Raw genomic sequence first — 12,064 nt, forward strand, 5'->3', positions numbered from 1 at the left:
GGAGAACGACTGTGCGGCCCTTGGTGCTCTCTGAGCTTGCTGGTTTTCTTACATGACCCAACTAGGTAACATCATCAGTGGTAGAAGGGAGTGGAGTTAGGAGGAGGAGGAGGAGGAGGAGGAGGAGGAGGAGGACAATGACTGTGGGCCCTTGGTGCTCTCTGAGTTTGGTTGTTTTGTTACAGACATTTCATCACCCAAAGTACCCATCAGTGCACTGATGATGTTACTTAGCTTGGTAATGAAATGTCCACAAGGAAACAACAACAAGCTCAGAGTGCCAGAATTATGATGCTCAGAGCGACAATAGCCAAGATAAAAGTCCAGAAGTCTTTCTTTTGGAAAAAAAATCCACCCTGATCGAGGTAAGCCAATTTAAAGCCAGTGAAAAACCTGATCCCATTTGATACGTTATCAGTGTGGGAAGCTCCCAAACCTTCTTGCGAAGACAGATTCCTGTCATTCGGCAAAGATTATAAACTTCTCCAGCTTGGGGGGGGGGAGATAAATTTAACACCCACAGGCAAGCTGGGCAGGATGGGTTCTGTAGTCTTGACTATCTGAATCGTCGTCCCGCAGAATTGCAAGATGCCCAATGAAGGAAACACCAGAGCAAGGTGAACACAGGAGAAGTGCCCAGGAGCGCCCCGGGCATACGACTGACACGGATCTGCTCACCTTCTGGGTCTTCCGTTCTCGTCCGGAGGAACGACCGTGATGGTGACTTTTTTCGCCGTGCGGAGGAGTTCGGCGGTCTGGGGGGGCGTCAGGCCGGGCAAGGGCCTCTCGCACACACGGACCAGGCGGGCCCCTGGCTGGAGCCCGGCTTTTTCCGCAAAGGTGAAGCGTTCCACTTCGGTTACAAACCCTTCGTGGTCCATTTGGAAGCCCAGCTGGCCGACGCCGTTCCGTAAGAGGGTCAGTTCCCGCGTCTCGCACCCGCGGGTCACCAACTGCCGGAAGAAAGCGGCGGGGGGGGGAAGGAGAAAAGATGAGTGATTTTCAGGGATGGCACAAAACCTTTTGGCAAATGGGTCTGTGGCTCTTGAGACCGTTGGGCATGGCAGTGAGCGAGTTGGACTAAGAAGTGGGAGGCTCTGAGTTCTAGCCCTCCCTTAGATAAAGAAGCCCCTGAGGTGCCTTTAGGCCAGTGTTTCTCAATCTCGGCAAAGCGTGGACTTCAACTCCCAGAATCCCCCAGCCGGCAAGAAAGTTGAAATCCACATGTTGCAAGACTTTATCTTGCGTGGACTTCAACTCCCAGAATCCCCCAGCTGGCAAGAGAGTTGAAATCCACATATCGCAAGACTTTATCTTGCGTGGACTTCAACTCCCAGAGTTCCCAAGGCAGCAAGGCTGGCTAGGGAATTCTGGGAGTCGAAGTCCACACAACATAACGTTGCCGAGATTGATTGCTTTAGAGACCATTCATCTCTGAGGCCACTCAACTCTTCACAGAGCTGTTGTGGTGAGGGAAATATGTACACTGGCCTGATTAAAAGTAACAAAAGTGGGAACACATAAATCTTTGCGTTTTAAACATTTGCATGGCTCTTTTCTGCCAGAGGTTCTCTCCCAGATGCCAAATGCAAAAGCAAAAACATCAAAACAGAAGGGACCTTGGAGGTCATCTAGTCCAACCCCCTGCTCAGGTAGGAAACCCTACACCATTTCGGACATTGTGCACTCGCAATAAGAATTCCAGGAAAAAGAGGGAAAGGAGCGAAAAATCCTACTTGAAGCCGATGGACGATATCCCGAATGTCGGACGCTTGACCCTCGTCCACACGCATGCAAATGTAATCCCCGGTCTCGTAATAAAGGTCCAAGGTGCAACTCTCCAAAAAGGTCCAAGCTAGGACGTCCCGGCACGAGCAGTTGAAAACCACTCTCTTCTCGCGGGCCTCAATGAGGACTAGAAACTCCGACGAGATGCCCAGCAGGCACCGGAGCTCCAACGTCTTGCTGTTGGGTTCTTTGCTCCCGTCCCGGGCCCAGACGCCCCACACCAAAGCCCCTGCGCTGTGGGCCTCGGCCCCCTTGGGAACCTTGGACTTTTCTCGCTTCTTGGCCGCCGGCAACGTGATCAGCGGCCGGCGGGAGGTGGAGGACTCCAAGGTGCTGGTGGTGACGTGGTTGAGGGCCAAGTCGCGGAGGTACTCCTGGCGCGTCCGGGTGGCCATGGCGTGGAACTTGCCCGAGCGTTCGGCGGCGTTTTCCGCGTTGATCACCTTGGCGAGCAGGAGGTCCCGGAAAGCTGGGCCCTTCAGGAAACAGTTCTCGGCGGGAATGGAAGGGCCGAAGTGCGGGATGTCCTCGGTGCAGCTGACAGCCACGCTGGACGGAGAGAAGGAAGATGTGTCTGCTTACGGCCTCTCCGGGGGATTGTAACACCGCCACGTTGAGAGCCGTTTGAGTTCCAGCTCACAATGATCAAAACCACACAGATTAAGTCAGGGGTCTTCACACTTGGCCCTTTTATGACTTGTGGACTTCAACTCCCAGAATTCCTCAGCCAGGCACGCGTACCTGGCTGAGGAATTCTGGGAGTTGAAGTCCACAAGTCATAAAAGGGCCAAGTTTGAGGACCCCTGGATTAAGTTATGACCTCCGGGGTATTAGTGCCTATTGTACAGATGGAAACACTGAGGCAGACATTGCCTGGGGTAAATTTAGAGTGGAGTAGAGTACAATACAATAATAATAATAACAGAGTAGAACAGAACAGAACGGAATAGAATAGAGTATAGAGTAGAATACAGTAGAATAGAACAGAACAATAAGAATAGAATAGAATAGAATAGAATAGAATAGAATAGAATAGAATAGAATAGAATAGAATAGGGTAATTAGAATAGAATAGAATAGAATAGGGAAATTAGAATAGAATAGAATAGAATAGAATAGAATAGGGAAATTAGAATAGAATAGGGTAATTAGAATAGAATAGAATAGAATAGAATAGAATAGAATAGAATAGGGTAATTAGAATAGAATAGAATAGAATAGGGAAATTAGAATAGAATAGAATAGAATAGGGAAATTAGAATAGAATAGGGTAATTAGAATAGAATAGAATAGAATAGAATAGAAGCCGGGTGGGAAGGCCACAAATGGCGATCAGCTGACCTTGGGAATTCTGCAACTCTCGTAAATACACACTGGTTGACAAAACAAAAAACAAAAAAAAAACCTGAATTTTGATTACCTGACCGCGGGGCTGTGGCGAGGGTCATAAGTACGAGGACTGGCTACAGGTCTGAGCACCACTGCAACTTTGAACAGTTACTAAACGAATGGCTGTAAGTCAAAGCACTAGCTGCCATTAGAATTTTCCTCAATTACTATGGGGGCTTTAAATAATTACCCCAAAGACTCAAATATTTTGTGCAAAGGTCTGGAATCTAGGTGTGTGTGTGTGTGTGTGTGTGTGTGTGTGTAGAGGACAGGTACACACAAAAGTAAAGGGACAAAAAGGAATAACAAAGAGCAGTGCCTGGTGGAATTTCATGGCCGTTCCTGCAGTGCCCCCTAGTGGCCTGCAGGAACAGACACTCTGCAAAAGCCAAATGTGAGGCTTTAAAATTTTTTTTGATTGCCTTTGGTTTGATTTTGATTGGTTTGATTTCGCTGGCTGGACCCTTAGAATGTAGAATAATAGATTGGAAGAGACCTTGGAGGTCTTCTAGTCCAACCCCCTGCTCAAGCAGGAAACCCTATCCATTTCAGACAAGTGGCTATCCAGTCTCTTCTTAAAATCCTTCAATGATGAACCACCCACAACTTCTGGAGGCAAGCCGTTCCACTGATCAATTATTCTCACTGTCAGGAAGTTTCTCCTTAATTCCAGGTTGTTTCTCTCCTTGATTGGTTACCATCCATTGTTTCTTGTCCTGCCGTCAGGTGCTTTGGAGAATAAGTTGACCCCCCCCTTCTTTGTGGTAGCCCCTCAAAAACTGTAATTCTGCCATCATATCACCCCTGGTCCTTTTCACTAGACTAGACATATCCAGTTCCAGCAACCGTTCTTCGTATGTTTTAGCCTCCAGCCCCCTAATCATCTTTGTTGCTCTTCTCTGTACTCTTTCCAATGTCTCAACATCTTTTTTACATCGTGGAGACCAAAACCAGATACAATATTCCACGTGTGGCCTCACCAAGGCCTTGTAAAGTGGTATTAACACACCACGTGATCTTGATTCTGTCCCTCTGTTAATGCAGCCTAGAATTGCATTGCTTTTTTTGGCAGCTGCAGAAGGCACCTGGAGATCTTCTAGTCCAACCCCCTTGCCCAAGGCAGGAGTGATTATACCATCCTGGGCAAAGTAAGGAGAAACGTCCTAAACTACGGAAAAATTTCCTAACAGTGAGAACAATTAACCAGTGGAACATCTTGCCTTCCGAAGTTGTGCATGCTCCATCACTGGAGGTTTTTAAGAGACTCAACATCCATAGGTCTGAAATGGTACCGGTTGTCCTGCTTGAGCAAGGGGTTGGACTAGAAGACCTCCAAGGTCCCTTCCAACTCTGTAATCCTGTTAAATGGTTGTCCAATCTCTTCTTGAAAAACTCCAGTGATGGAGGTAGGGCAGTTCTTTGTTTAAAGAAGATCTAAAGAAATAACACAAAGCGAATATTGTCGATCAATTCGCCATTACTTTTGTAAGAGAATCAAGGATGCTTCTCCAGGCCTGTACACGCATGAAAGGATTTCTAGTCCACATTAAGAAAGCATTCTTAAGAACAGACACATTTGGGGGGAAAAAGGGCTTTTAAGAAATTCCCTTCTGCTATGATCTATACAAAGAGCTCCTTTCATGCACGAAATGACCACAGAGGGAAAATACGAGTATTTTCCAAAACACAGCTTTTCTCACTCAAAAGAAATACAGCAATTCAATGTATTTAGGACATAAATGCACTTTTCATAAAACGTCTGGCCATGTTAAAAAGCGCCACGAGCTTTTGGCTGACCCAGAACGAGGCACTTCAGGCCTTTTCAGTTGTGGCCTGGTTTGGTTTGAACCTTAATTTTTTTTTCCGCTGCAAAAAAACACGCGCTGCAACTCAACCCTGCACACTGAAGTCTCAAAACCCCCAAATCAATCGTTTCTGTGCGTAATGGAAGCAAAAAGATCAGAGGACGCCGGAACTTTCTCAGGCCACTGAAACTATTAAAAAAAAAGAACCACAGACAAGATGCGAAATTCGGATAGGAAATGGGCGGCATGCAAAACATTTCCCCCCCCTTAATCGCTCGCGGAACCCAATTAAGTTTTCATAGAGTTCTAATTTTCATTTGATTTATTTATATCCCGCCTTTATTGTTTTTGTAAATAACTCAAAAGCAGGGGATATACAGTATCCCGGACACCTGCTTCCTCCTATTTTGCCCAGAACAATAACTCTGTGAGGTGGGCTCGGATGAGGAAGAAGGATCGGCCCAAAGTCACCCAGCTTGATTTCATGGCAAAAGCAGGACTTGAACTCACAACCTCTTGCTTTTTAGTCTGGTGTCTCAACCACTAGACCAGGGGTCTGCAAACTTGGTAAATTTAAGACTTGTGGACTTCAACTTCCAGAATTTAAGACTTGTGGACTTCAACTTCCAGAATTTAAGACTTGTGGACTTCAACTCCCAGAATTTAAGACTTGTGGACTTCAACTTCCAGAATTTAAGACTTGTGGACTTCAACTCCCAGAATTTAAGACTTGTGGACTTCAACTCCCAGAATTCCCCAGCCAGCATTGCTGGCTGGGGAATTCTGGGAGTTGAAGTCCACAAGTCTTAAAATTCTGGGAGTTGAAGTCCACAAATCTTAAAGTGGCCACGTTTGGAGACCCCCTGCATTAGATCAAACTGGTTCTTTTATTTATGTTAATTCATGGTCACATGACCCAAACTTGGCAACGGGCATGCATTTATGACGATTGCAGCGCCCCAGGGTCACATGATCCCCATTTGCGTCCTTCCCACCTGGGGAAGCAGTCAACGGAGGAAGCCTGATTCGCTAAATGACGATTCACTTAATAGCCGCAAGTGATTCATTGAACAAATGTGGCAATAAGGCTGCAAAACAGGTTGCGACTTACTTAACAACCATCTTGCGGTTGTTTAAGTCGAGGGCTGCTTGTAAGCCCTAATTTATTTCTCAAACAGGATTTTTAGGATAATCAAATAACTGCAACGCAGCTCGGCAAATGAAGAAGCGTCATCGCAAATCGAAACCTTAATCTGGAGGGGTTTTGAACCTGCAGCTCTCTTTATCAACTGCGCACTTGAGACCCAAGAGTGTTTTTTTTTTTAAAAAAAACACCACCTTTTGACAAAAATAAAGGCACAGTCATTTCCCATGAACTTCTGATTCATGGTAAAAACCACAGCACATTGAACCGAGAGAGCAACTCGTGCGTGCAAAATTTTTCCTACACATCACATGCGAAGGTGTGAATCTCTGTGAGAAATGTGCGGCTTTTTTTGCTATCGAAAGCATAAAAGAAACGAAAGGTAGTGTAGTCTAGTTTAATGAAAAGAAGGAACCAGGGGCGACACGATAGCCAGTGCTCCGATATTTGAGGGGCTGCCGCAAAGAAGAGGGGGTCCCAATATCCTCCACAGACCATAAGGGCAGGACAAGAAGCAACGGACGGAAACTAATCAAGGACAGAAAGCAACATTTCCTGACCGTGAGAACAATTGACCAGTGGAACGGCTTGCCACCAGAAATTGTGGGTGCTTCATCGTTGGAAGTTTTTAATAAGAGATTGGACAGCCATTTGTCTGGAATGGGATAGGATTTCTCGCCTGAGCAGGGGGTTGGACTAGAAGACCTCCAAGGTCCAACTCTGTTATTCTGTTATTTTTATAATCTTTATTGTGGGATCTGTAAGGGGTTGGGTTGCATCAAGATCACACATCTGCAGAAGTGCCTCAATAACACACTTAGATTTCCCTGCCCCATCCCAGACCCCTGATCTTTCTGTCATTAATTAATTGAATGAAATGGTCTCTTTCTTTAAAAAAGGGTTCCATTTCCCATCACAGTGAAAAAATAAATAAATAGCAACAGGAAAACAACTGTTAGAGGATGATCAAGAGATTAGTATGAACAGGAAGCTGTTAGTAAGTCACATGAACCCAAAGCCACAATCTCATTTAGTCCATTTCAGAATTGTGTTTAAAGGAAAAAGTTACTTCTATAGTGTTTGGGAGGGGGGAAAAAAGGAAGAATAAAAAATAAATAAAAATAAAGGCGAATGAAATATAATAAATATTCTTCAGACCTTGGGGAAGTGCAAAGTGTGAGCAAGGAACTCCAGATACAGATAGACCTCGGGTTACAACCACAACTGAGCTTCTGTTGCTAAGCAAGACATTCGTTAAGTGGATTTTTCCCCATTTAATGACCTTTCTTGCCACAGTTGTTAAGCGAATCACTGCAGTTGTTAAATTAGTAACCTGGTTGTTAAGTGAAGCTGGCTTCCTCATTGACTTTGCTCATCAGAAAGTCACAAAAGGGGATCACATGACCCCAGGACACGGCAACCGTCGTCATAAATACGAGTCAGCTTCCAAGCGTCCAAATTCTGATCACGTGACTATGGGGATACTGCAACAATTCTAAGTGTGGAAAATGGTCATACATCACTTTTCTCAGTGCTGTTGTGACTTTGAATGGTCACTAAACAGTTGTAAGTTGAGGACTACCTGCGCAATGCAGATTCTTTAGACCTGGGAAAGAGCAAAGTGTGAGAAATCAAGTCAAGATCATTCCATCTTGATTTTGTCTGGTATAAGATGGCGTCCTAATGGACCACCACTTTAAGAATGAGCCAGCCCTGTGCTGAAAAAGCCAATGCCATCCTAGGTTTCATCAACGAAGGGGTAATATCAAGTTCACCAGATCTGATAGCACTTCTTTATACTTCACTGGTTGAGTGCACACTTGGAATACTGTGTCCAGTTTTGGTCATCATAATACAAAAACTATGTTGAGACTCTAGAAAGGGTGCAGAGAGGAGCAAAAAAGACGATTAGGGGACTGGAGGCTAAAACATATAAAGAACGGTTGCAGGAATTGGGTATGTCTAGATTAATGAAAAGAAGGACTGGGGTGACATGGTAGCAGTCTTCCAATATTTCAGGGGCTGCCATAAAGAAGAGGGGGGGTCAATTTATTTTCCAAAGCCCCTGAGGGCAGGTCAAGAAGCAATGGATGGAAACTAATGAAGGAGAGAAGCAACTTGGAATTAAGGAGGAATTTCATGACAGGGAGAACATTTAATCAATACAACAGCTGGCTTCCTGGAGTTGTGAGTGTGTGGGTCAGGGACACAATGGTAAGGGTATAAAAGGGTATAGGGGGATGCACAAGGCACAGGTCAGAGAAGTGTACAAGAGTTCTACTGCAACCAATTTTGGTCACCATACTACAAAAAAGATGTTGAGACCTTGGAAAAAGTTCAGAGAAGAGGAACTAAAATGATCAAAGGCCTGGAGACGAAAACATATGAAAAACAGCTGCGGGATTTGGGTTTGGCTAGTCTAAAGAAAAGAAGAAATAGGGGAGACATGATAGCAGTACTCCAGTATTTGAGGGGCTGCCACAAAGACGAGAGGTTCAAACTGTTCTCCAAAGCACCTGAAGGCAGGACAAGAAGCAATGGTTGGAAACTGATCACACTGATCAAACAACCTGGAATTAAGGAGAAACTTCCTGACAGCGAGGACAATTAACCAGTGGAACAGCTTGTCTCCAGAAGTTGTGGGCGCTCCATCACTGGAGGTCTTTAAGAAGAGTCAAGACAGTCACATGCCTGAGATGGTAGAGGTTCTCCTGCTTGAGCAGGGGGCTGGACTAGAAGACCTCCCAGGTCCCTTCTAGCTCTATTCTATTCTAAATAGGTTATGGAGAGGTCAAATGTATGATGTATTCTAGTTCCTGTGTTTACCCTGCTAATTAGGCCCAGAAAAATTAAAAAGCAGGATGTGAAAGCGAATTTCGACACTAGGAAGTGAAAGAGGTTTNNCATGCTGGCTCAGGAATTCTGGGAGTTGAAGTCCACCAGTCATGAAGGGGCCAAAGTTTCCCTCATGCTGGCTCAGGAATTCTGGGAGTTGAAGTCCACGAGTCATGAGGGGGCCATAGTTCCCCCACGCTGGCTCAGGAATTCTGGGAGTTGAAGTCCAGGAGTCATAAAAGAGCCAAGGTTGCCTATCCCTGACATAGATAGATGGACAGACGGACGGACAGACAGAGCGACCGACCGACCTAGACCAGGGGTAGGCAACCTTGGCTCTTTTAAGACTCGTGGACTTCAACTCCCAGAATTCCTGAGCCAGCCGTGCTGAGGGGAAAAAGAGAGGTTTCCAAGCTGAGCCAGGCTGGCTGAGGAATTCTGGGAGTTGAAGTCCACAAGTGATGAAAGAGCCAAGGTTCCCTACCCCTGCGCTAGGCCACGTTAACGTGGGGAAGAACAGGTCTACATTCAGCATCCATTGGAAGTCCCAAAAGTGCTTTTGCAAGAGGCAACTGGATTATCTTGTGGGTTTTTTTTGAAGACGTTTCACTTCTCCTCCAAGAAGCTTCTTCAGCTCTGACTGGACGGTGGGGAATGGAAGGATTTATACTCCTTGCAGACCGCTGGACATTTGCCTTCTTTCAGAGAATCGTTGAGGCCACTTGGAGGTTTATCTGTGTCCTCAGGGTCATTTGAGTAGTGCAAAAATGGGTGTGGAACACACAGTCCTTTCAGCAGTTCCAAGGCCCCACAACCATTTGCACCACTCAGGTGACCTTGAGTACACGGATAAACAGGCTGTGATGGAAACGAAAACTGTCTTCATCATTTCAAATTTATTGATCAAACTTGCATGCTGCTTAATCTTCGGGAACTGCTGGCTGGTGGCAACGTGGTAGGATTCCCAGTGTGAAAATTAACTGAAACTGAAACCAAATAATAATAATAAAGTTGGAAGGGACCTTGGAGGTCATCTAGTCCAACCCCCTGCTCAGGTAGGAAGCCCTATCCCATTTCAGACAAATGGCTGTCCGGTCTCTTCTTAAAGACTTCCAGTGTTGGAGCATTCACCGCTTCTGGAGGCAAGGAGTTCCACTGGTTAATTGTTCTCACTGTCAGAAAATCTCGGTTTGCAGCGGACCCTCTTGGTGACCAGACCATAATTAAAACTCTTTGATGTCAGGGCAATCAAGGAAAAATACCTTTACTCCAGGGCTGTAATAATCAGAAGTACTATGAAAAGTTAGGATGGGTTTGTCAGCCTTCCCCCCCCCTCACCTGTAGGTGGTATGGTCGGTGGAGGAACTGTGTACTCTAACCACAATGAAAACATGCTGGAACTGGGAACGGACCAAGCGGGGTGTGAAGGGGAGGGCTCCCGGCTCTTGGAAGATGATGGTGACAATGTCATTGCCAATGTGTCGCTTCCTCAACAGCTGAAAGAAAAGAATAAGGGGGAGAGGATGTCAAACCACCTACGGTAGTAGGGCTGAAATACTTATTAGCCTTCTCATCTGTCCAATTAGATATTTCCTCAGATTCTTATGATATAACTTCTTGTATCATGATTTGCTTTAATATTCTTGCTTTAATACATCTATTCTATTCTATTCTATTCTATTCTATTCTGTTCTGTTCTGTTCTGTTCTGTTCTGTTCTGTTCTGTTCTGTTCTATTCTATTCCGTTCTCTCTTATTCTATTCTATTCTATTCTATTCTATTCTATTCTATTCTATTCTATTCTATTCTATTCTATTCCATTATGTCCTATTCTATTCTATTCTATTCTATTCTATTCTATTCTTTCTTTATTCCTATTCTATTCTATTCTATTCCATTCCATTATCTCTTATTCTATTCTATTCTATTCTAATTCTATTCCATTATCTCTTATTCTATTCTATTCTATTCTATTCTATTCTATTCATTATATTCTATTCCATTATCTCTTATTCTATTCTATTCTATTTTCATCCATTCTCTATTCTATTCTATTCTACTCTACTCTACTCTACTCTACTCTACTCTACTCTACTCTACTCTACCTACTGTGTTATTCTATTCTACTCAACTCTAACTCTACTCTACTCTATTCCATTCCACTACTTCTATTCTGTTCTGTTCTACTCTACTCTATATCTACTCACCTGCTGGCGGTTGTTTGGTGTGTAGGGCAACATGGTGGAGACGTGGAACATAATCTCATAGTCCTGATATGTGGTATACAGAGAGTGGGTCCCCGTGGAGTCGTCTGCAAAGAAGGGGCAGGGGAAGGGAGAAGAAAACATTGTTTTGGTAACTTTAAACACAGCCTGCTTTAAGGAGAATCTGACAGGCACAAACAACCAGCACCACCCGCTAGACTGCAGCGTAGATTTATTCAAGCTCCCGCACAAGAATCTAGTCAATGAATGGTCAGCACTAAATTGGCGCTCGATAAGGGTCAGCGGAATTCAAGGGGGTCTGGACTTGGATCCTTTGTGGCGAAGTAGGAATTCTAAGCTGATGACTCCTTTGACCCCGCCCCTCCCCAGCTCTACCTGCTCTTCTCCTACAGAACTGTGCTCAGGACTCCTTCAAATGAGGAGGCGGGAGCTGGTTTTGCTAAAACCCCCTCCCTCCCATTAGCGCAACCTGCTGTGTTAATTCTATTTTAATGTAAAGCTACATTTACAGAATCTTGCCAAGTCTGAAATTACCTGGGAGGGTCTCTTCTGTTACACAGCTGAGGGCTATGCTGTCTCTTATCCGACCCTTCCTAAGCAGTGTTTCTTTGCTCTGTCTCCCAAGGTCTTCCCCCCATATCCTTGCACACACTCTGAACTCTTTCCATAGATGTAGATTCCCCCCCCCCTTGTTTACAAGCTTGAGAAACTACGGAGGGTCCCTTCTAAGCCTCTCACCCTGTCTGTTACACAGCTGAGGGCTCTGCTGTCTCTTATCTGACTGTTCCCGAGCAGGGCCCCTTTGCTCCTTCTTCCAAGGTCTTCCCCACCTATCATTACACATACCTGCAGGCAATAACTCTTTCCACACATCTATC

General features: G+C 45.0%; 1 protein-coding gene across 1 annotated transcript in view; it reads right to left on the reverse strand.

Annotated features, from left to right (window-relative positions):
- Positions 1-674: 674 nt before the first annotated feature.
- SIPA1 (signal-induced proliferation-associated 1) overlaps positions 675-12,064 on the reverse strand; it is a 17,657-nt gene continuing 6,267 nt past the window's right edge. The window contains exons 5-8 of the mRNA XM_015817677.1: positions 11,169-11,272; positions 10,300-10,457; positions 1,737-2,337; positions 675-953 (exon numbers count right to left, since the gene is read on the reverse strand). Coding sequence (XP_015673163.1) covers positions 675-953; positions 1,737-2,337; positions 10,300-10,457; positions 11,169-11,272 — 1,142 coding nt within the window. The remainder of the gene's footprint in view (positions 954-1,736; positions 2,338-10,299; positions 10,458-11,168; positions 11,273-12,064) is intronic.

Source organism: Protobothrops mucrosquamatus, unplaced genomic scaffold (genome assembly GCF_001527695.2).
Source record: "Protobothrops mucrosquamatus isolate PMUCROS unplaced genomic scaffold, P.Mucros_1.0 scaffold621, whole genome shotgun sequence".
Classification (NCBI taxonomy): Eukaryota; Metazoa; Chordata; class Lepidosauria; order Squamata; family Viperidae; genus Protobothrops; species Protobothrops mucrosquamatus.